Source organism: Bombyx mori, chromosome 11 (assembly GCF_030269925.1).
Source record: "Bombyx mori chromosome 11, ASM3026992v2".
In the NCBI taxonomy this organism is placed as follows: Eukaryota; Metazoa; Arthropoda; class Insecta; order Lepidoptera; family Bombycidae; genus Bombyx; species Bombyx mori.
In genome coordinates this window covers 12,575,254-12,600,662 of record NC_085117.1, presented here as the reverse complement: position 1 = coordinate 12,600,662, position 25,409 = coordinate 12,575,254, and the positions used below count along the sequence as shown (strand labels likewise).

General features: G+C 36.8%; 1 protein-coding gene across 1 annotated transcript in view; it reads right to left on the bottom strand.

The window, feature by feature from the left end:
• The window catches only part of LOC101747089 (BAI1-associated protein 3), a 108,931-nt gene that overhangs the window by 11,816 nt on the left and 71,706 nt on the right, over positions 1–25,409 (bottom strand). The window contains exons 11-19 of the mRNA XM_004931571.5: positions 24,837–24,920; positions 23,604–23,768; positions 20,837–20,888; positions 16,811–16,907; positions 14,289–14,415; positions 10,509–10,591; positions 9,587–9,650; positions 5,914–6,074; positions 4,774–4,864 (exon numbers count right to left, since the gene is read on the bottom strand). Coding sequence (XP_004931628.1) covers positions 4,774–4,864; positions 5,914–6,074; positions 9,587–9,650; positions 10,509–10,591; positions 14,289–14,415; positions 16,811–16,907; positions 20,837–20,888; positions 23,604–23,768; positions 24,837–24,920 — 924 coding nt within the window. The remainder of the gene's footprint in view (positions 1–4,773; positions 4,865–5,913; positions 6,075–9,586; positions 9,651–10,508; positions 10,592–14,288; positions 14,416–16,810; positions 16,908–20,836; positions 20,889–23,603; positions 23,769–24,836; positions 24,921–25,409) is intronic.

The window sequence follows — 25,409 nt, the reverse complement described above, 5'->3', positions numbered from 1 at the left end:
CTATTAATAGGGACAATGAGACCACCTCTGTTTGTGACAGAAAAAGATCTGGCCGTCCACGTAGTGTTCGTACGAAAAAGGTGGTCAAAGCAGTAAGGGAAAGAATTCGAAGAAATCCTGTCCGAAAGCAAAAGATTTTATCTCGGGAGATGAAGATAGCACCTAGAACCGTGTCGCGTATTTTAAAAGATGACTTAGGACTTACAGCCTATAAGAGACGTACTGGTCATTTCTTAACTGATAATTTAAAAGAGAATAAGGTGGTAAAATCGAAACAACCACTGAAGCGGTACGCAAAGGGAGGTCATAGAAAAATTTTGTTTACGGATGAGATTTTTTTTACAATTGAGCAACATTTTAACAAACAAAATGACCGTAATTATTTATGCTCAAAGCTCTAAGGAAGCTTCCCAATTAGTCGACAGAGTGCAACGTGGGCACTATCCGACTTAAGTGATGGTTTGGTGGGGTATTAGCTATGAAGGAGTGACTGAGCCATACTTTGTGAAAAAGGTATCAAAACATCGAACGTTTCGGACTTCATCAGAGCTGAAGACTGGCCGTTGTCTAGTCCCGATCTTAATCCGCTGGATTATGATTTATGGTCAGTTTTAGAGAGTACGGCTTGCTCTAAGCGCCATGATAATTTGGAGTCCCTAAAACAATCCGTACGATTGGCAGTGAAAAATTTTCCCATGGAAAGAGTGCGTGCTTCTATTCATAACTGGCCTCAATGTTTAAAGGACTGTATTGCAGCCAATGGAGACCACTTCGAATAAGCCTTTTATACTTTAAATTGTTTTATATTTATGTATTAAACTAACATACTGTAAAAGTAATAAATGTTATTTGCAATAGATTTTTTTTTATTGTAACAGTATTTATGGCCAGACTAACTATATAGATATATAGATTATCTTACAAAACCATATCGATTTTTATGTTAACATTTCATGATAACGATGCCCATCACGTTGAAAGGATTTGGACTGGTTAAGTGGTAGGTATTTGATAACTTATTAAATGTTTGGTTAATTATTTACCTTGACAGCAAATTAGATTCCGGTCAACGCAGCGCGGGCACTGGTTACACTATTTATAACTCAAGAACGACTGAATTGATTTGGCTGAAAATCTGTCAGGAGGTAGCTTAGAACCAGGAGAAGGACATAGGATACTTTTTATCACATTCCCGTGGGTCTTGACATAAAACGTGGTAACTATAACAAAACGCAACTGACAGCTAAACGTAATATATTCTATGGTTAATTGTGTTCATTATAGTAGAATTTTGAAGTTGACTGGTTGATGTGTTTGAAACAAACCGTGTGGTGGAAAAAAGTTTTTTTTTTTTTTTTCTTCAATATGGTGATCAAACTTCATTCGGAAGCTTATGGAACAAAGTTCGCCGGGTCCGCTAGTTCGTTTATAAACATCATTAGAGATTGTTTTACAAGGAGTATGGTTTTTTTACTTGCAGGGATTTTGTCAAAAGATGCACTAGTTCATCTATCAAAAATTTTGCTTTTGCGGCAGTATTTAGTTTATTATTTCTTTTAGCATTAAAAACTTTTTCTATAAATTTGAATACCAACGGCTAGTTTTTTGTTGAAGTTTGTATACACTATAACGTTTATTAATCCTTGGTATTGCTTGCTATATCAGGGTGGGGTTTTGAAGGAAGATTTCCTAAGTAATCTTAGGTTCTGTAAAAAAGCACCGCTTTTTTACATTTGAACGAAACTTAACGTTCTTTCTGGTTCTTAGAATTTACTAAAAACTGTTTCTAGTACAAATTTGATATATCAAAGAGATTGGTTGACTACAATTTTATTTAAAGACCGATAAGATGATTAACGTTTTAATTTTAAATTTCATTTTTTTACGTTATGATGTAGTTTTTGGACTGAACCATGAGTACAAAAACTGTAAAGTAGGTATATTCCATTAGAGTGGAGGAAACAGTCTCTACCCCCTTTAAATTTAGGAAGGGCGTAAGGCAAGGCTGCATATTATTTCCAGTCCTTTTTAATATCTATGGAGAGTATATCATGAGACGGATTTGTGAAGGCTGGGATGGTGAAGTCACCATTGGTGGAGTTAAATTGACCAACCTCCGATACGCCGACGACACCATTCTCCTCGCGGCTAATGAAAGCGAGATGGCTGCTCTCATGAGCAAGCTTGAAAAAATTAGCCTCGAACTTGATCTTGCCATTAACCGATCCAAAACGAAAGTGATGATAATAGACCGCATGAACAAACTGGAGCACACCGGGTCACTGCATCTTGAAACAACAGAAAGATTCATGGGCTCCAAGATTGCGAATACTGGATCGTGCGAGCCTGAAATTCGAAGACGTATCGGGATAGCAATGAGTGCCATGTCTCAGCTTGATAGCATATGGTCCGATAGAAACATCTCCATAAAAACCAAGCGTAAACTTGTAACAAGTCTTGTGTTTTCTATTTTCTTATATGGGGCGGAGACATGGACTCTGAAGAAGGCTGATCGAAGTCGGATCGACGCGTTTGAGATGTTGAGCTGGAGGAAAATGCTGCGGATTCCCTGGACGGCGCATCGGACGAACGCATCAATCCTGGAAGAACTAGGCGTCTCCTCAATACTCTCCACCACTTGCTTACGTAGAAATTTAGAGTTTTTCGGCCACGTTGCGAGGAAAAAAGGTGACAATCTCGAAAAACTTCTCCTCATCGGCAAAATGGAAGGAAAGAGGCCTAGGGGACGTAGTCCCATGCGCTGGTCCAATCAGATTAAGACGACTTTGGAATCCAGCATCAATGTCGCTATCCACTGCGCGGAGGACAGGAGTGAATGGAGGAACATAGTCCTAACAAAAGTGCTCCGTAAAGGTCACGACCCTGAGCACTGAGGAATACGACGCACGGAGGAGGATAAAGAAATATGATCAATAGGCTAAAAGCTATATTTGGAATAATCACTTAAAACCATTCTGAAATTCTAAAAAAGGATTGAATGGAAACATTTAGATTTCAGATTTATGTGCTCAGAAAATTATTGCAAACAATAATTGGAATATGTTAAGTTGTCATAAATGTTGTAGTAACAAAGATCAGATTACAATTTTACAAATATTTTCACTTCGGAACAGTCAAGTTATTCCGATAGTCATTTCATTATTGTTCAAACAAGCCCGGAAGCACTGCATTGACGCAAGTAATTATCAGTTTTGCGGCTTAAAATCGAAATTACTAACGCTATATTTGTGTATATCCATGATTCGTTGACTGTAAAGGTTTCGGATACTCGTTTAAATGATCCCTTCTTACCCCAGAGACCTTTTCCTATTCAAAAGCAATATAACAATCAAATTTATAGAACATAATAAGTATGACCATAAAAAAGACGTAAATAAACAAAACCCTTCTCAATTTGAAAAGCCCAGATCTGCCAAATTTAACTCATCGTTAACAGAGAGTTAAATGGTTTGTGTACAATGTCCCTATAAAGTGACGGATTAATGTAAATAATAAAATGAAGTTACGACATGTTTACATCGCAACATGTTGTTCGGAAAATACCCTTTAATCTTTGAGCAGCTACAGATATATATGTGTGGATTTTATACATCAAAGGACTTGCTACAATTAGTTTTGCTGAAAGCGAACCAGTGGAAGCTACGGTTTCGATGCAAATTATTTACAAAGTCCAGCTTTCATACTTGAATGCAATATTCAGGAATAATTTGCTCAGTGAAACTTGTAATGAAAGTTTATTTGATTCCTCATTATTTTCCTTATTCGCAAAAAGGATTTTATAATTCAATTAAAATTTCCATCAACGCTATATAAAGAGATCTATTTTGAGAAATATCAGCAGTCTGCAGATTTTAGAATGTGTGCTCGTTATTTCGCTATTAGTTAAACTCGAATGATTCTGACATGCAGCTAGACGGGATCCGCGACAATGACGCACCTTTCAGTACTTGTAAATTTTGACGCTTCGTGTATTTCATGGAAATTTCTCTCGCTTGTTAGGTTGCATATTTCACACTACGATGAGCATCAGCGAACTGTGTTTTGATGTATAAAGATAGAATGTTATCGTCTTCATTGCAAAGTCTTCGTTGCAATAGAGGATAGAACTAATTCTAGGTTCAAATCGTCAATTTTTTTTTTTAATTAAAGACATTTTGTCCTGAGTAGCATTTTAACAATTATAATACACGTTCTTTAAATAGACTCTACGTAAGTAGAAATGAGCGACTGGATCATAAGAAAAGAATGTTAGTAGGTATATAAGTCATAAATAAATGAACCTAGAATAATTATTTAGGGGCTATGAGCACAATTGCTTAGGCACCACTGCCTTGCCCATTTTTAATAAGAATTTTCATACGTACCTTAGGGGAACTATTAACTTATTACAGCTAAAATGTCTGAAAGATGCGTATTATGGAAAATGCCATACACATTATGTTCTCGATTGACTTTGAACGCTTAATATCAGAATTGTGCATTCGTTTGACTAGTAAAAAGTATTTTTTATTTTTTATTGCTTAGATGGGTGGATGAACTCACGACCCACCTGGTGTTAAGTGGTTATTAGAGTCTATAGACATTTACAACGTAAATGAAAATGTATTCAAATATTTCAGAAGAAAACATTGTTAAACATATCTGTAAACGATATAATGGGACGAATGTTGTATCGATTTAATAGGTGTGATTTGATTGTGTGGGCTCGATTATCTACAATACGATGCGAGTCAGGAATAATCTCATACTTACATGTGTTCATCGTCGTACTCAGAGAGCGAGCGTCGGACGTACTCCAGATTATTCACGATCGTGCATATTTCCTCGGTTGTTTTGTTTTGACCTATGTAGATTACATAAATACAATATAAACATTTCATATTGATTGTATATACGGAATAGTAGGTTCGTATAGTTTTATAGAATTCTTTAGGAATTTTTTTTTGTACATAGTATAAATTTAAATTAGCGATTTTGAAAAGCAGTGACGCTTTTATTACAAATAATTCGGTATATACTTTTTTTATTTGTAATTTCGATTTCAATCTTATTACTAAATACAGGTAGCTTCATTTAGAGCTACAGCTGCCTTATTGTCTTTCTCAGGAATTTTCGGTTAGGAGTTAGCAACAGAAAATATTCTATACGAGTTAAATTAATATACATTATTCAGAACAAATTATCTCAAGTTCTGTTTCGAAATGAAGGGACACAATATTATTGTGAAATTGTAAGGTGTATTTAAGCACACGTGTAGGGATCAGTATTCTATCCAGCCTATTTCTGCTGTGAATCAGTTATGCGTTCCGTTTCTAAGGACGGTCTCATGAGTCCAAACGGGTGGGGGTATTTAGGATGATCTCTGCAGTAAATATTTAATACCAAGTAGGTCGTAAGCAAGTTCCATCTACAACACTAAAAATACTTGTATACACATGACGAAGCCCCATACGCTGGACTGATCAGGTCAAAGACCTTATTAAAACCTCACTTAACGAGTGCGTGCGCCAAGCCTCAGCTCGCAAACTATAAAGAACATCTGACAAGGCTTTAATAAACAAAAATTTCACATGACCACGACAGCTCTACCAAGAGTAACCAACCATGATGATGATGATGATACACATACTGGTGGTAGGACCTGTTGTGAGTCCGCGCGGGTGGGTACCACCACCCTACCTATTTCTGCCGTGAAGCAGTAATGCGTTTCGGTTTGAAGGGTGGGGCAGCCGTTGTAACTATACTTGAGACCTTAGAACTTATCTCAAGGTGGTGGCGCATTTACGTCGTAGATGTCTATGGGCTCCAGTAACCACTTAACACCAGGTGGGCTGTGAGCTCGTCCACCCATCTAAGCAATAAAATAAAAAAAATATCTTGGTCTATACCGACCGTGGTTCTCGTAATATCCCTGATCGGCAAGTTGTCCGTGGACTAAGTCGGTGTAGTGGAGTGCAGTGGCACAGGCTGCCTCAAGGAGTCTCAGCGAGCCCCCAGTAGTACCTTCCTCGGCTCCACCAATAGCTCGCCAGACCAATCTCATGTGATAAAGACTGTATATAAAAATTGCATGGAAATTTAAAACACTGAAACAATCATATTTTATTAGTAACTAGCTGACCCGGCAGACTTCGTAGTGCCTCAATCGAAAAGACTTAAATTTTTGTAGAAAATAAACTTGAAACAAACAAAAGGAATACGTCTGACGGGGGACACATCAAAGGAAAAACGAAATTGTTATATTTATTTAATTCCGAGCATTTTCATATTTATCTACCTTTTAAACCTTCTCTGGACTTCCAAAAATAATTCAAGACCAAAATTAGCCAAATCGATCCAGCCGTTCTCGAGTTTTAGCGAGACTAACGAACAGCAATTCATTTTGATATATATAGATACGTATTAAATGTCAAAAAAAGTTGTATGAACATTTTTTTGTACTACAGCACTTAACAAATAAATGTTTTCCGGGCTAACATTATTGTACTCAAATTAATAAATTTATTTCATAGCATGATTAAGAAGAACTTACTTAAGTGTTTATTAGTTATTTACAACAACCATCACACACATTTTCCAGACCTCTATCAAGCGAGCTAAATAGCACTCGTTATGGCAAACCTTATTAAATGAGCCCAGAGACGATGGCTCGTGTATCAGGTATATAATCAGGCAAACTGGGTGGTACAATATTATTGCATCGTCATTAAAAGTATTCTAAATTGTCGAGTTGTATGATGCATTTTTAGATTTGGCTGAAATTCAGTTCCTTAGCCTTCATAAAATTCGATTATAGATCGATTTATTAGAATAGACTAGTAATAGAGAGCTCTACATTTATCAGTCACTGTCAATGTGGCGAAATCATTTTAGTTTTATGGCAACACTTTAAAACGGCTTTTGTAAATTACTAAGTACTAAAGATACAGTGTGAATTTATATGTGTTTATTTATTTAATACGCATACCTTTCTTTTCACTCTGTCGTAGTTTAGTAAAATAGTTTACATGCCTGAGCTATTATAACACGCTCCGAGGTCGCCCAGCCAATTCTTTAAGGCTCGGCGTCATGTCGCGACCTTTTACCCATGAAAACTTTTTTACAAGTAGCATATCGAATAATAAATTTAAGTTAAAGTAATCTTCTCCGGAAACCTGCTACTGCATACAATTGCAGTGTAAAATGTTAACGATCTCATAAATATATTTTAAAAGTAAAATTTATACAAGTAGGTTACAACAAGAGCAAAGTCCGAAAGAAGGCAATTTACAAACGGCTTCCATTTGCGATGTCGACAGCGGGAGTCGGACTTCTACATTTGGAATATCAGATCGTTTATCGATAAGTTAGGTTCACTGGATCCGATCATTGCAATCTGTTCCCCCTTAAGTCGGGTCCTTTAGTCAGACTAATATGGGCAATTTAGAAGCTATTGTTATAGCTTATTAGTTATTGTTACTGGTGTGAAGAAAACGAGTTGAAGATATCCTATACCAGCATTTTCAAACAAATAAAAAAAAAGTGTGTTTTAAAGCAAAATACATAGGCATATAATAATGTAGTCTGGCTTTAGATATCTAGGGATCGAAGCTTTGGTAGGGTTACGTAAGAACTGATTCGTTTTTGCGTAACTGGAGAATTCCTTTGTCCAACAGTCCGACCTTTTTCTGGTATTTTTACTCAATATGGGTATAAAACCCTGCGCTTTCATTAATTTGTATCGAAAGCTTTCTACGTATGAAATTCCATATTCTGGATTGGTCAAAGTTTTTTTCGTCATATTTTTTTAATCATTTTATTGCTAAGAATTTTTGTTACGTGGTTAGAGGATACCGTAGGTTAGAGGATATCAGAACGTAAAAGACGGTACACACATTCAGGCATGAGGTCGATGTCTCAATTGAATTGTATAATGGTTATCCCACTCTTCAAACTGGAACGCATCACTCCGATAATAATGATAAATCCAATGGTTATATCCGCATTACCAAAATTTACTAAATTAGCGGGTTTTGATGTTTATTATATAATACAATATTATATTCATCGTAGAAGTGGCACGTGAAAACATACAGGAAATATTCCCTAAAAAATTGTACCTGTCTACGAGATTTCAACAGCCGAATAATCGGATCGTTTTATTCTAGTGCATAGGGCGCATTATGCACTTCAAAAGTGTGGCATTTGGTAGGGAATTTCATGTATAGATAATTTAAATCGTTGAATCACAATACCTGTCTAATTCCGATCACCGTTCCACTATTACATAACGTAAGACAGGTCAAACCATTAACTACCAACAACATATGTATTTACTTTCGTTCGAAAAGCTGAAACATTAACATAAGTGAGATTACATTCGTGGAAACGACAACAAACCTTTTAATGGACAGCAGCACGAGTTAAATGTTTCTATAAAAACATTAATAGGTTGCTTTTAAAGGTTTATGCGTACGGGAGAGTTAAAACCTTAGTCTTCGTAATGTGGCTCCATTGAAGTAAAGAAAAGCTATTAAATTTAAGTGAAAGCGTAGATTATTTTTGCACCACATACAGACGTAGATAATGTATTTTTTTCCGTTTTTTTTTCTCTGCAAAATGAATGCAGTTGTTAGTATATTTTTCCATGGTGATTCATGCAGGACAGACACTCCAAATTTACTTCTGAAATACATTCGTCTCTGATACAATCAGAATCATCTGCCTGAAATTGTCCGAGATAATTGGAATTCTTGGTTTCTATCTTTCCCAAACACTGTAATAAGAAGCTTTACCTCAAAGTATGTGATACGCAGATCTTAGGTAAAGTATGCTATCGAAGTCGTCGTGGCCTAAAGAATAAAACGTCCGGTGCATTCGTATCTAATGATGCAACGGTGTCGAATCCCGCAGGCGGGTACTGATTTTTCTAATGAAATAGGCACTTCATAAATGTTCACGATTGATTTCCACGGTGAAAAAATAACATCGTGTAATAAAAACCAAACCCGCAAAAATTTTAATTTGCGTAATTACTGGTGGTAGGACCTCTTGCGAGTCCGCACGGGTGGGTACCACTATCCTGCCTATTTCAGCCGTGAAACAGTAATGCGTTTCGGTTTGAAGGGTGAGGCAGCCGTTGTAATTATACCGAGATCTTAGAACCCATATCTCAAGGTGGGTGGCGGTTTAAATGTTATAGGTGCCTATGGGCCCCGGTACAGGTGGAATCTGAGCTTGTCCACCGATCTAGTCAATAAAAAAAATGTTGCTACTTAGTCATGGAACTATCTCTAAACTAACTATCTATAAAGATAAGATACCTTAATTTCCTCTATGCGTTCGATCGTATGCTCTAAAATGAATGCTCTGGTAAATTGTGAGATTGGCGGTGTGAACGAGTTGATTCCATTTTAATTCTAATTAAGCCTATATTTACTTTATTCGAATACTACAAAACAACGAATTCAGCGAATACCACTAAGTTTAGCGTTACAAATTGAATTTTTGTAGAAAACTTTTTACTTAGTAGGTTCAATGGTAATTAAGAAAATCGTTAAAAATTGAAATTGAAATATTAACTCACCAAGCTGCGGTGTCCACTGATGAAGTACTATGCTTCACGAGATGTTCCCCTTCAACCGGACGATCTAAAATTACAAAAACATTTACAACATGTTCCCCATAGCAAAATTTGTTGGCGAAATTAATATACTCCAGGGTCATTTTGTACCCGGATTCTTTGAAAAGGGACAAAATGGAGAGGAAACCCTTTCAGGCATTTTTATGTACGGTCCCTTGTATTGCAAAAGTCATTGATATACAGTGTCTGTATTGTGTAATATCTCACGCGGCTACAACGTTAGCATTATATAATATGATGTCATTACAACGTTATTACCTAATTCTCGTCGCTGCAACGTTTGCAGACTGCTGAACACGAACGATTTTGAATGTATCAGTTTCCGAGACATTTTATGTTTAAAAATCATGTAGATAACATTTTACGAACGATCTTTTATTTGTCTCGGCCCAATAAAGGTTTCGTGTTACGGCGCAGTTAGATTTTGATGCTTATCTAAATGGTAAGCCGCCCTAACTCGGGGTGTGAACCTTCGCCTTTTGCCCTCTTAACTATGCGGCGTACAAATCGAATATAACTTCTGCACCCATAGGATTACGTTACAAAATCATTCAACGTAACTGTGTGGACATCCGGAGATTTGGAACTAGGTAACGAGGCCGCGTATTATTCGAATACGCTTTACTTTCGGAAATCGTAAAAGTCCAATTTTAAGCTTGTCAAATTTATTTTCCGTTCCCTGAAATGCGCTTGTTGATATTCACGGTTTGATTGGATGTTAATTGCATAGTACGACCGGGTGTCGAATGATTCAACGCGGAAACAGAAGGGTGGGAATTAAAAGCATTTAATCAGAAACTCGATACAGCCATTAATGTTCCGGCTCACCTATTTAGAATGGTTCGTTGTGTAGGAGGTTTCTTACCCAGATCGACGGCGGCTCGCACGCGCTGTAGCGCCATTGTTTTGGTGACGGCCAGCCAACGATCGATGAGTGGCTCGAACCATCTGCGACCACAACAACAAATACAGAGTGTATTATAACCGTTCTTTAAAACTAAAGTAGTTGAACATTCTGAAGGTCACAGCACTAAAAAGATACATTTGAATGTTTTATTTAGCACATTAGTAATACATACAATAAAAACTAGATGACGCACGGTATCCACAGCTGCAAAGGAACGAAGTGGACGTCTCATAAGTGACTTTGCGTTATGTTGCGGTCCTACAAAATATTAACTTAACAAGACGACAACTTTTCTGTCAACATTGGCGTAGGGTAGTCCAAAAAACCTTCATGTTTCCAGAACACTTCTTTTACACCCTGTATAACGCAATACGTTACATTGTCACTCAACTGTATTCATTGAATCAAACCAATTGGCCCTTTTTCGCCATTGGATTCGACAGTTTCTTACAATATTTTCCATGGAATATGGAAAGTTAATTTGTTTTTTTTAAGCTATTGCATAGCTTTTATCGCGGGCCTTGAGCGCGGCAACCGAATCATGAAATTCCGTAACGAAAAACCCTTACACCCCTCACTCCACCTACCATGTAGCTCGCGTTTAACACATTCACACGTTGCGCTTGTGTAGTGTTTGTGAATAAGCGCGTGGCGTGACGTCACACTGCATGCGCATCATGAAAAGTCTGTCCCATCTCTCTCTCGCGCGGTCTAGCTTATGAGTGTGAAGGGGACAGTTAAGGTTTTGCTTTTATTAATGTTTAATATAGCGTGGTCTTTTTTTATTATTGTTTTATATTAAATTATCATTGTCTAATTATAATTGCATAAGTTGATAAAAAATGCTATGCAATAGCTTTACCGCGGCAGTTCCCGAGTGCCACACGTTTTTTTGATTCAGTTTGTAACAGCAAACTTGGAAAATCAATGTAGGTATGCAAATTAAAATGCAGATTCGAGTTTCAATCGAAATACGGATATAATGCTTAAAATAAATGGTTATACATACTTTGAATATTTTCCTTCACATTGTGACATAGGAGGGAGTGTGACGTGCGTGCGTGCGTATAATTCATTAAAGCGGACTAATTGTATCGCAGTCTTCCATAATGTATACACGGGTATTGTGCGTTAAAATCTCAGTCACTAATTATACCTGATTTTCGTGGAATTTTTAATGACCATTAAAATGGCAACAACTTTTATATGAGGTGCCTAAAAAGTTATTTAAACTTCAAGTAATTGGTATTGTGTTTGCTCAATCACGGAAATATGTATTGTTAAGAGCGAAATTCGCAATGGAGCGTTGATTAATCTTTTGTAAATATTAATGATTGATTGATATATTCTAGATTCGATTACTTGTTTGTTCCTGTATTTAAAATTAAACGTATTGATGGTGGGTGGTGTTCGAGTCCGGACCATTGTCCAGCTAATTGCTGAAGTGAAATTGAATACTTTCATGATTCTGATTAAGCCTTCCCTTCCTGATCCATTATCTAATTATACTACAAAAACGTAAATATTCCCTTTAAAAATTTTACACCTCTATAATAGCTGATATAAAGTAATTTGCTACTAATTTTGTTTTCATTCTCGCGGACAGGCAAAACCTTTTGATTTTTCTCGAGTCACTGTAGCGTAGAAAAGCACTTCGAATACATACGTACGTTCGCATTAGCGATTTTTTTAAACTTACCGTCTTTCAATTTCCACGGATGCCAGTACAAGTGTATACGGAACAGTAGATTTCAATGTATTGCAATTCAATGCAATTATTTGGGTTCACCCAGCTAATAAACAGTAGGTTTTAATCCGACGCTTTTTTCATCTCAATATACTTTAAAATTATAGTTTTTAAATGCTTTAATTTAAAACGATGAGTGTTAAAAGTACGTAAGTACAGTTAATCCTCTTATAACACGGTATTTTACAACACGGCTCCACTCTGACACGAAAAACGACAACCCTCTAAAACCCTCTTATAAAATGGTACTTCTACGTCACGAGATTTTTGTTTAAAATTATTTAGAAAATTACATTATGCACTATGAACACGCAATAGATGGGAATAACCGAAATTTTACTGCTTATTTTTTATGTATAATAGGCAAAAATATACATACAAGCATATTTGAGATGTTTCATTCAGAATAATCACTCTCCCTTTTGTATTGGCTTCTAGTCGCATATAACACGGCTTTGCACAACACTGGACTTTGTAGGATCGTATCTACCGTATTATAGGAGGGTTAATTGTACTATTAATGCTGTGTTTGGTATGTTTGTCAGACAGAATAATCAGGCTGATGAAATACAAAGCAAAATTGCGATTTGTTTAATTCTAAATCCAATTAGAATTAACAAGTTGTTAATGCGTAAACTTCAAACAAATCCAAGAGAGGAAATTTTTTGATAATTAAATTTATAATAACTAAGTTCAATAGCGCTGCGTATTAGGCGATTGCTGTCCAAACAAAAGCCTTTCAGTCCTTTCAAATTAATTATGAAATTCGATTAAAGTGTGATTAATGTTATCGGCCTTTTAGCTGGGCATTGACAGTGCTATTGAATTGATTAATTCAATCTACACGATTTTCTTTCTGAAAATGTTCCTCTGCTCAGCGTCTCAACAGTACTATAAAATGTGTTTTTTCTACAAATGAGATTTGAATGGTTCTTAACGACAGGATGAGATAGGATGTCCTTGATATTACCCATATCCTTAAACAAGTGCAATCTAATTATTACGTTCAGGTATGAGAGCTTGTTCGTCCTAGATTATGAACTATTGAATTATATTTGACATTTAGTGTGAAATGACAGAATCAACAAAAATCAATTATCATAATATAAAATAATAAATATAATAAACTACAATAAAATAATAAAAATAAAAAGATAATGACTGAGTTAGAATATTCTTTGTTCACAGACCAATTTCGTTACGATACCTATATTCTTTGCATTAAAATCCTTGATTTTAAACATAGGTGCATAAGGACGTAAATAATATTACATAAAAACGATTTAAAAAGCTAGAGGGTGCTAGAGGGTATTTTGGCAAAAGTATGTCATTTACTCCAGTCGGAGTCCGTATGATTTGTAAAAGTTGATTTTCATTTGAGGTCTTGGTGTAGTTTTATGTTTTATATGTTTATATTCGGTATCTATTAGAATCTCCTATTCAGAGTTCCTTCCAGGTTGAGGCAGTTTTAATGTGATTTAATCTCCTTATTTTTTGTCTCCACCTTATCTCACTAAGTGTAGTTAGCACAGCGAATTTTCTTTTCGATTCTCCTCTATCAACCGTCATCTCAACACTCACTACTCTTTCTCTCGCATGGTCATACACACTTTTTTTTATTGCTTAGAAGGGTGGACGAGCTCACAGCCCACCTGGTGTTAAGTGGTTACTGGAGCCCATAGACATCTATAACATAAATGCGCCACCCACCTTGAGATATAAGTTTTAAGGTCTCAAGTATAGTTACAACGGCTGCCCTACCCTTCAAACCGAAACGCATTACTGCTTCACGGCAGAAATAGGCAGGGTGGTGGTACCTACCCGCGCGGACTCACAAGAGGTCCTATCACCAGTAATTACACACTCCATCCATGTCTTTTTCGGTCGATCTCTTCCCCCTCCGCCTTGGGCTACCGTTTCTATACACCTCCTAGTCACATGCATCTCCTCTCTACTCATCACGTGTCCCTACTATGTAAAAATAAACTCACAAATACGCATGTAACAGGTGCGGTGGTGGATCGTGTGGCGAGTGCGGCGCAGGGGCGGCTGCAGCGCACAGCTCTCGTACCGCTGACAACACCTCGAATGGCAGCGTCTTTGCTGATACTATGCACACTAAATAAAGTATATATTGTTAATAGTCTGTAGCACAGATTGAAAGCTCGAGTAGACTAGCGCCGGTGGTAGATTCTGCGAAGCACGGCTCTTGCTAGGGTTCGTTTTAGCAACGTCGTCAGGTTTGACCCCCGTGAGCTCACCTACTAGTTAACGTTACGCTGAAATAGCCTCTCAAGGCTCTCAGCTTAGGTAGGAAAAAAAAAGACTAGCGCCCTGTCTGTTTTTATCACGAACCACCCATGTGCTGTAAAGTAAAGTCGTCGTGGCCTAAAAGATAAGACGTCCGGAGCATTCGTGTTGAAGTGATGCACCGGTGTTCGAATCCCGCAGGCGGGTACCACTTTTTCTAATGAAATACGTACTCGACAAATGTTCACGATTGATTTCCACGGTGAAGGAATAACATCGTGTAATAAAAGTGAAACCCGCAAAATTATAATTTGCATAATTAGTGGTGGTAGGACCTGTTGTGAGTCCGCGCAGGTAGGTACCACCGCCCTGCCTATTTCTGCCGTGAAGCAGTAATGCGTTTCGGTTTGAAGGGTAGGGCAGCCGTTGTAACTATACTTAGACCTTACAACTTATATCTCAAGGTGGGTGGCGCATTTATGTTGTAGATGTCTATGGGCTCCAGTAACCACTTAACACCAGGTAGGCTGTGAGCTCGTCCAACCATAAAAGCAATAAATAAAAAAATGTAGACCTCGTACTGTATGATTAGAGTGAGTTTTTTAACGTTCTCGATAGCATAAAAGTTAACACAAATCTCTTTGCAGTTAGAACAGCGCCCCTAGCGGCAAACGCAGGCAAACGTTCCAACTGCATACAAAATTGAGTTCACTTTTACGTTATCAAGAACGTTAAATAACTCGCACCTAAGAACATTGGACGTCGTAACGTAGGCAGACAGCCAACGAGGTGGACAGATGGTCAAAGTGATTAGCAGAGACTAGATGCGAATAGCAAGAGACCGAAGAGATTGGGGTGTATTCGAAAAGATCTACATTCAGCATTCGGTGGACACGGGTTGAAGAAGAGAACTCAGATTTCGATTTCAATGTAATGTACCATCAATTTGAAATTTGGACCTCTTGCACTGAAGTCGTGGCATTCACACGTAAGCAAGCACTGGTAACAAATTAGCAGTAGACACAGTGAAATATATGAAGTTAAAGTAAATTAAAAAGTAATAAGTGATAAACACAGGAAAAGACTTGAAACTATTGCAGGTGATATAGAATTCGAAATCGAAAAATGTTTTCAAGATCGCTCGAACATGCGAGCTCTATAATATAATTTATCCTCTCAACTACGTAATGGGTTAAGAAAATATACAAAAATATGAAATATTGTTTTAAGCAACAAAAGGCTTTGCGAACACCCTAAGCGAATTACTGAGACATTGTAACCACTGGCTCAAAAGACGAGTTCTGGTATGAACCAGCCGTGCGTGTAATGTTGCTTAGTCTATTAAATTAAGTATAAACGTACAATTAAATTACCTGGCTTATAAATAAAGCCCCCTATACTATAATGCATTTAAAGATAGATAAATTTATAAAGACGATTAGGTAAAGGTGTGCGATTTTCCCTTAGTAACGCACCAGACTGAAAAGTGGATCTTTCATGAATTGAATCGTTTAGTTTCACTGAACATAACCCTTCTGCGTACCAGTTTATAAGACTAGGGTTGTATCTGCTAAAGCATTATTACTTTTTTTTGCATTGGTGGGTAAATGAGGTCACGGAACAAAATGTGGTCACTGGATTCGATAAAATGAGTGCCGCAATCCGCCTGACACATAAGGTCTAACTGACATACGTCATAGTTTTTTTAATTATTTTTTTTTGCCTTTGTAGGCAGACGAGCTTACGGCCCACCTGATGATAAGTGGTCACCGTCGATCATGGACGTCAGCAATGCCAGGGGCAGAGCCAAGCCGCTGCCTACCATGAAGTACTCTCCGCAAGCCTCGTTTGAAGAAGGACATGTCATAGCGCTCCGAAAACACCGTGGAGGCGAGTTCATTCCAAAGCCGGATGGTACGTGGTAAAAATGATCTTTGGAAACGCACTGTCGATGAACGCAGCTATTCTAGATAATATGGACGAACTCTGCTCCGAAAGCATGTTGTCATGTCAAGCATGTTGTCAACCCTTCAAATCGGCACGAAAGACTGATTTTCGGCGTAAAGAGACATTATGGTCATATCTACCCGTGCGGGCCTTAATAGCAGTACCTTAACTCCAGTACCATCCTTAAAAAGCTAGTTTATACGTATATATGTACATATATCAATGTGACTGTTCTTCTGTTCAATGAACATAATACCAAAGGCAGCTAAAATAATTAACATAGAATAGAAATTTCAAATAATGTTTTAAAACGTACTGGGATTCTGATGTTCGTCATATAATTCTTCCTCAGCCACACCGCACCAACCTTCACCCACCCAGTGCTCGACGCATTGCCTTACGTCTTCCGTCACCTTGATTGATTAAAATATCATTAGGAAAATTTAATATTGCTTGTTCTCAGGAAAAATAAGGATTTATTTAGTATTTTTATTTTATCAGAAATATGTTCATTAAGTGGGGTTTTGTCACGGGTGCTCACGGTTAGTAGCCTAGTTGTATTATACTTGTACATACATACGTTTGTAATCACAAGGCGGTTGCACCTTAAATAAACAATATATGTACCTCTTTAGATAATATTTGTTAATATAGGCTTAGTATAGTCAATGTCCTTGACCAGGGTTGCCTTTGAACTCCTAACTTAAAATAACTATACCAAAAACATTAATTGCAATTTTAACCTAAAATTTCGATTGTGTATAAAAAAAAGGGTGTGCTTACGCGCGTAAGAAGTGATACTTTATTTTTATTAAATTTATTTCTTTTTTTTATTTAAATTTTAATCAATTTGAAAAAAATCGGTTAAGCAACATCCTCAAACACGCATATTGGACATCCCTTTTCTTGACATCGTATAAATTCGGTAATTCTCGGTACGGTTCGGAAAGTTCACCTGCGGTTATATTCAGACTCGCCAAGTTACGTCGGTCCTATTGTAATAAGCGATTTAGTGGGCAACTTCATTCTGTAAATTTTGTGTCACGGTGCGCGCGTATTGTAAAATTTCACTCTCATCAATTTTTCATAACGCGCCTAAAGAAGTATAACTTCAAAAATAACATTTTTGTTTAACTAATTATACAAAAAAGTTGGTATACATCGATTTTCGAGTTCAATATAAGAAAGTAGACAAACGTTCGGTTCATTTAAACATAAATGGTTGTTAATGGACATTGGCAATACAAAGCACAATCAAGTTGCTTTGAAGAATCCGCATTTGATATTCTCCGCTTGATGTCAATCGACGTTAGAATCTGTGAATCCTTCGCAAAATAAACATAACGGATGATTACATGGAGAAATTAAGGGAGTTCCTTGCTTTGAATTTTGGAAATGTCTTGTCTAGGAAAGGTCCTATTTACATATCGGGTCCAGATGAAATGCCAGTCGAATACTTTGAGCAAACTAACAGATACCACGCTCAGAAGATGTGGAATTAACGTTTAAATAGATAAAGACATAGCTTCGCTTGCATCATAGTAGCTAAATACCAACGTAGGTCCGTAGATGAGTGCTTGATTAATTCTCGAAGTCTATGAACAAAACTTCTCTCAACAAAACCGACTATAACGGTTTTCTTGTTTATGTTCAGTGTGTTCGTGCGTCGTATATTCGATTGACTTGTAAAGTCGTCGTGGCCCAAAGGATAAGACGTCCGGTGCATTCGTATGTAACGATGCACCGGTGTTCGAATTCCGCAGGCGGGTACCAATTTTTCTGATGAAATACGTACTTTAACAAATATTCACGATTGACTTCCACGGTGAAGGAATAACATCGTGTAATAAAAATAAAAACCCGCAACTTTATAATTTGGGTAATTTTTTGGTGGTAGGACTTCTTGTGAGTCCGCACGGGTAGGTACCACCACCCCGCCTATTTCTGCCGTGAAGCAGTAATGCGTTTCGGTTTGAAGGGTGAAGCAGCCATTGTAACTATACTGAGACCTTTAAACTTATATCTCAAGGTGAGTGGCGCATTTACGTTGTAGATGTCTATGGGCTCCAGTAACCACTTAAGGTGGGCTGTGAGATCGTCCACCAATCTAAGCAATCTTGCTGTGTCTTTAAAGCAGTTAGTTGGTCTCAATTAAGAAAAATAAATATATTGTGAGGACTGACAATAAAATATTATATTTAAAGCAGATATGATAAGATGTTTTATATTTATAAACCATATTTTTTGTGATAGCTGGATTTCGTGTATTTCACATTATACAATCTGAGGGTTAATCCAACATTGCTTGAATGTAAGGAACGAAATTCGATTAATCATCATCGATTTTATCGCATACCTCGGTCTTTGTTTAAAAAATTCATATGTTCGTGCTGCAGTTTAGCCTGCAGTTTATCGACTTTCTGTGAACCCATTGATTACTAGGGCAGCAACCTATTTTTTATATTCGCATACATAATATATTTAAATATATGATACGTTTTTTAAATAAAGAGCGCGATGTCTTAATTATTTTTATTTTTTTATAGCTTAGGTGTGTGGACGACCTCACAGCCCACCTGGTGTTAAGTGTTTACTGGAGCCCATGGACATCTACAACGTAAATGCGCCAACCACCCTGAGATATAAGTTCTAAGATCTCAGTATAGTTACAGCGGCTGCCCCACCCTTCAAACCGAAACGCATTACTGCTTCACGGCAGAAATAGGCAGGGTGGTGGTACCTATCCGTGCGGACCCACAAGAGGTCCTACCACCAGTAAAAAGTACATTATACGTTGTATAAGTAGTATACGTTGCCGAAGGGTATTTTATACTTTATTTATGTATATTATAACGGCCGTCTGGTGTAGTGGTAAGTGAAATGGTCACGACACAAGGGTGTCGCTGGTTCGAATCCCGCCAAGGGAAGATATTTGTATGATAAATATAAAAATGACTTTTCCAGGGTTATGGATGTATATTAAAATATATGAATGTTTATAATAAAAATCTTACATTTATTTCCGTTATCTGATAAATGTAACACAAGCTCTTTACGAACTTAGCGCGGGACCAGTTAACGTGGCGTGATTGTTAGTAAATATGTATATGTATGTATTATTTGTTATTGGAAGTAAATTCCTACATTACTGGTGACTTTCACAAATCATTTTGATTATGAAATACTCAGGTAGCCTACCGTACTTTTACAATATTACGAGTATACTGGTATCGTTTTGTAAGCCGCTGTAATGAAAGCTGAATCTATCATAGTTCATCCAATCCGATTGAAATCGTCGTGACCTAAAAGGATAAGACGCCCGGTGCATTCGTATAGTGCATCCAACTGTGCTGATGCAGTGATCGAATTCCGTAGGCAGATACCAATATGTCTAATGAAATAGGTAATTAGCTGATGCTCATGAATGACTTCCACGATGAAGAAATAACATAACATTGCGTAATAACAGTCAAACTCGCACAAATCATAATATATTGTTTTTGGAGTTTACTCCTTTAGAATCGATTTACATATATAGGCCCGGGGTATGAAAATTATGGGGACCAAAATCGTACTAGCATGTCACACGAAATGCGTTATGCGCCTGCGCCGGCAGTCCGCCACAAAGCCTCGTACTGATCGCGCGTTTCTCTCATTATTGTATTTTCATATATTTGTTAGTCGTTTGTTTTGTGTCTCGTTAATTTGTTAATAATCTGTAGTGTATCGTGTTGTCGTAATATAGAACTATTTCTCGTATTGTTTCGTTTAATTTTTTATATCCAGTAAACTCCAGTCGTGCGTCGGAGCGGACACACACACTTTTTTATTTTTTTTATTGCCCTTGTAGGCAGACGAGCACACGGTCCACCTGATAGTGAGTGGTTACAGTCACCCATGGACTTCAGCAATGCCAGGGGCAGAGCCAAGCCCCTGCCTAAAAATCTATTTCATTACTGGTGGTAGGGCGTTTTGTGAGCCCGCACGGGTAGGTACCACCACGCCGCCTATTTCTGCCGTGATGCAGTAACGCGTTTTGGTTTGAAGGGTGGGGCAGCCGTTGTTCTACAAAAATAAGACTTAGAACTCATGTTTTAAGGTGAGTGGCGGCATTTATCTTGTTGATGTATATGGGCTCCGGTAATCAGTTAACAGCAAATTGGCCGTGATGTCATCCACCTACTAAGCAGTTAAAAAAATCTTTATTTCGAAACCATTGACAACTACAAAATTATATTAAATTGTAATATTTCAATCATGCTAAAATATTTTACGTCTTGTTATATATTCATTAAATACATTGCGGTATTTATGCGATTAAAATCATCAATATCGTACTCACCATTTTGTCGATCTGATTGAAAACCACGCTAAAGTACGGAACATTGTTTGTCCTGAAAGAAAAACTACAATGTAATGTACGAAAAGTTTTGCTTTAACACAGTTTTGACGGCCGTCTGGTGTAGCGGTAAGTGACATGATCACTACACAAGGGGTCGCGGGTTCGAATCCCGCCTAGGGAAGATGTTTGTTTAATAAATATAAAATAAAAAAATGTCTTTTCCAGGGTTATGGATGTATGTTAAATATATGTATGTGTATAATAAAAAAATCTTACATTTATTTCCGTTATCTGGTAACTGTAACACAAGTTCTTTACTAGCTTAACACGGGGCCAGTTAACGTGGCGTGATTGCTTAAATTGTCATAAATTGTCATTGTCATAGTAGTAGTATTAATTAGGTGCCTAAGTTGAATAGTATATTAACACGAACAAACAAGTAGTTACTCGCCATCGTCAAACACACTGTATGTGCAAAAGCAACAAATTCTTTCTTCATAAAATATACCTTGTCTAAAAATCTCGCAAATCATATAAGAGGCGAGACTTTCGAACTTTGAACGGCGTGAAGAATCGGAATCTCGCTAACAATGAACGACTCAGTAAACACGATATGATTCCTCAGACGCGATGGAAAAATATTTCGGATGCAAGGGCGGATCCAGCTTTGGCGCCAGGAGGGGGTCACATAGTCAAATTTTCGATGCGCTCGTTCCCAAACGCTTGCCATCATACAAAGTTATTATATTATATTAAGTTAATTAAATATTGAAGGTATGTAGTTATATAAAATCTGTATAGTGACAAAATATATAAATAAAATCATTATGTTCAATTAGTGGTTCACCCAAGTCCTGGAACCACCTCAGGGGGGGGTCATGACCCCATGACCCCCCTGGATCCGCCGTTGTTCGGATGGCTAGTAAACATCGGCTTTATTTATTGCCGACAAACAAGGAATATGTTAGCGGAATTGTTCCACTTTATTCCAATATTGGTAGACGCCTAGGATAATAAGTGATCTAATATAATAAGCAATACAAGAGTTTCATAACAACGAGATATTAGGACTATAATTCGAATTAGTTTTTTTTGTTGTAAATATGTAATATTGTATCTACTAAATCCAAAATATACATATATGTACATACATACAAATCAGAAATGAGACCGTACCATGTCTAATACTAGTGGTACTAACAATAATCGAATTTCTCTTAAGCTTAAATTTGTGTATAAATTCGAAAAATCTTATCAACATTTTTTCCGTATATTATTATTATATTTTATTAGTGTACTGTAATTTACTAGTATATAAATAATTGTTTTATTAATACATATTTATTATGTACCTTTTGAATTTAGTACTTGTATCAATGTATATATAACTACAAAATTCGGTTTAATATGTTTTATTGGTTGCACCTACCACGTACTCTCTCTGTATTTCTCTATTATCGACTGTCAAGCCCGATTATGTACAGCTCTTGTTTTGTGCATCACTACATAGTATCAAACAAAGTCGCTTTCTCTGTCACTATATCCATATGTATGCTTAAATCTTTAAAACTACGCAACAGATTTTGTCGCGTTTTTTTAATAGATAGAGTGATTGAAGAGGAATTTTTATATGTATAATAACATCCATTAAATAGTGGAGAAATCAATAATAAATTACAGCTTCCGAAGCGAAGCGAGGGCGGGTCGCTAGTAAAGTATAAAATAAACAGATATATTGGCAACTCGACATGTCACAGGTTCTAATGAATAAAGAGCATGAAACAAAGAACAGCTTGGGCACGTGTTTCAGTATGATATACATCAACTGCTTTAACTGGTAACGATGGGTAAGATTAAAAAGCAGGAGAGGGGCCCGAAACCACAAACATTCGTTAATAAGAAAGATTAAAGGGTAGACGAGAACTGCCAGCGCAGAACAGCGGTTTCGTTTGGCAACAGATAAAGAGAAGTTTTTTATATTGACGGCCAGCTTTCAGTTGTGAAGAGGCATCTTTAGACGAAGAAAAATCTTACGCAAGATACATTCTATGAATGGCTCATAAAATTAGCTATAAAACGAATGGGTTGTGCACAGATATTAAATAAAATTTAGGCATGCGATCAAGGGACAATTTATTGTAGCTGCTATTTGTTGAAATATAATTTGTTCGAATTTTGAAGTGACTTATTATTTTTTGGTTAAAACTACATTTTATCTTCATCGCTTTAGATATGCGTACCAAGTTATGTAACGCTCACCATTGTGTACTCATACCGTTCAACGTATTCGTCGAACTTGTCGATTATGACCTAGAGTTCGACGAGCGAATCAACCCATAGACACAGCCCTCTGAGTTTCTCGCCGGATCTTCTCAGTGGGTTGCGATTCCGATCCTGTGTTCGATTCGGCGAAGCACTGTGCTTGCTAGGGCTAGTCTTGGCAGATTCTCTCAGATTGAGCCCGTGAGCTCACTTACCGGTCCGCGCGAAGATCTTTTTTGCCACGTACCATCCGGCTTTGGAATGAACTCCCCTCCACGGTGTTTTCCGAGCGCTATGACATGTCCTTCTTCAAACGAGGCTTGCGGAGAGTACTTTATGGTACGCAGCAGCTTGGCTCTGCCCCTGGTATTGCTGACGTCCATGAGCGACGGTGACCATTTACCATCAGGTGGGCCGTATGCTCGTCTGCCTACAAAGGCAATTAAAAAAAAGCCGGAATACCCCTTGAAGTTACCAGCAAATAAGTAGGGAAAAATGTACTCACATCTCGAACAACGGATGATAATAGGTCAGCCCCTGTTGAAGATCTATTTGTACTAGTGTGATGAGGTTCACAAGATCTTCGCCACGCTCGGACTCAGTGTCTTGTGCACAGAGCGCTTCGTACCATTCCGAAGTGCCTTTGCGAAGGGAACTCACTATTTCACTCCTGTTGTAATTTAATAAAAAAAAAACGTTTTTATAAAATTAATTTTAGTTTCAAAACGTATTTCACCTTCTCCTCTAAAATATGTCTGAAACTCGAATTATTTAACGCATTATCTTTAACAGTTAAAGGATAATTTCAATAAACATTTTTTCCGCGATTCATTGAATTTTTTACAATAAATAAATAATTTGAAATCATTAATTACATTCAATAGTCATGATGAACACTAAAACTGAAGCGTTGAAAATATGTAGTAAACGGAATTTAATAACCGCGTAATCAAAATGCATCGTTGTTTTAATAATATTCGGTTTATACTCATATTCTATAATGAAATGTGAATGTTAATTATTTGCATTGGTTGTTGTTAAGTGAAATTTTGGATTATTGGGTTCTATAAATTACTTTTTTAGTAGAAACTGATACTTGTAACCGGTAATAATCAGAAATTACAATATGTATTATATTTTTAAACAACACATTACATAACCAAAATGAAAAAAATATTATATTCTATTACTTTTATTCCGTTCTAATATTTACTTAAAAAAATATATCTGCTATTCGATTATATTCTATATTATTAGGCGGCAAGACGTTTACAGGCTCATCGGAAAACCATTATTATTTTGCAAAAACTGTTAAGTCAGTTTTATCTACTCATGTTTAGTACTAACATGGTTGATGCTTGGACAAAATCGTGCTGTGTAAGTCTTGTGTTCGTTATTAACTGTCCTAAAATTATTGAGTTATCCGAAACAAATTTCGCTAACAAGACCTTTCAATAATTTCGTCCACCCTTTCGATTTTTAACAAAATTAACTATTTATTTTAATCATTTAATTGAATTGGTATCTGGACAATTTTGAATCGAAGTAAATTTATAAACAATGTAAAATAATTTACTTTTCTCGGACAAATTTTCCTGTATATCAAACGCAAAGATCAAATTCCTCGGACGAGATTTAGAGAGGCCGTTTAAATCCAATTAATGATTCAGATATTCAAATCTACGTTATGTCGCGCGAAATTTCCAGAAGAATTTATTGTAATAAAATATTAATTTACCTGATTTCCTTATTGAAGGGACAGCAACGCCAAAACGCTTTCATCTGTGACAGCTGGCTGAGACACCGCAGTAGATACTCCAACCTGTACAAACAAACATTATCGTCCGATTCCTATCAAAGCTTTTGAAATAAGACTTTGTGATTCAGATTAAGGTAATCTGATAGATATCTGAAGTTATTCCTACTTTTGTATTTCCTCAATTACTGTTTCATCATGCTGTCGCTTGTGAATCCGAATAGAATTAATTAAACTACAACAAATCTAAAAGGTTTTTTACGGTTTTTCATTTTTGTTTTTCAAACAGTATAGTACTACCTATGGCCACGCCTTTAAGACAGTTCCAAGGTTTAATCTCGCGTTCATTTCCAGCGTTTATTTCACGAACGGAAGTGCCGTGAACAATTTCCCTATTCCCTGCGGAGTTTATACTTGAATATCGAGAAATAAATCTGTTATAGTATTCAACAATGCCGCCTTCATAAGCAATATGTCATTTTCGTATTCTAAAGTTTATTTATAGTTATTTTAATTAAGTATATATTACAGTTATATGATCATTGAAATAACGCT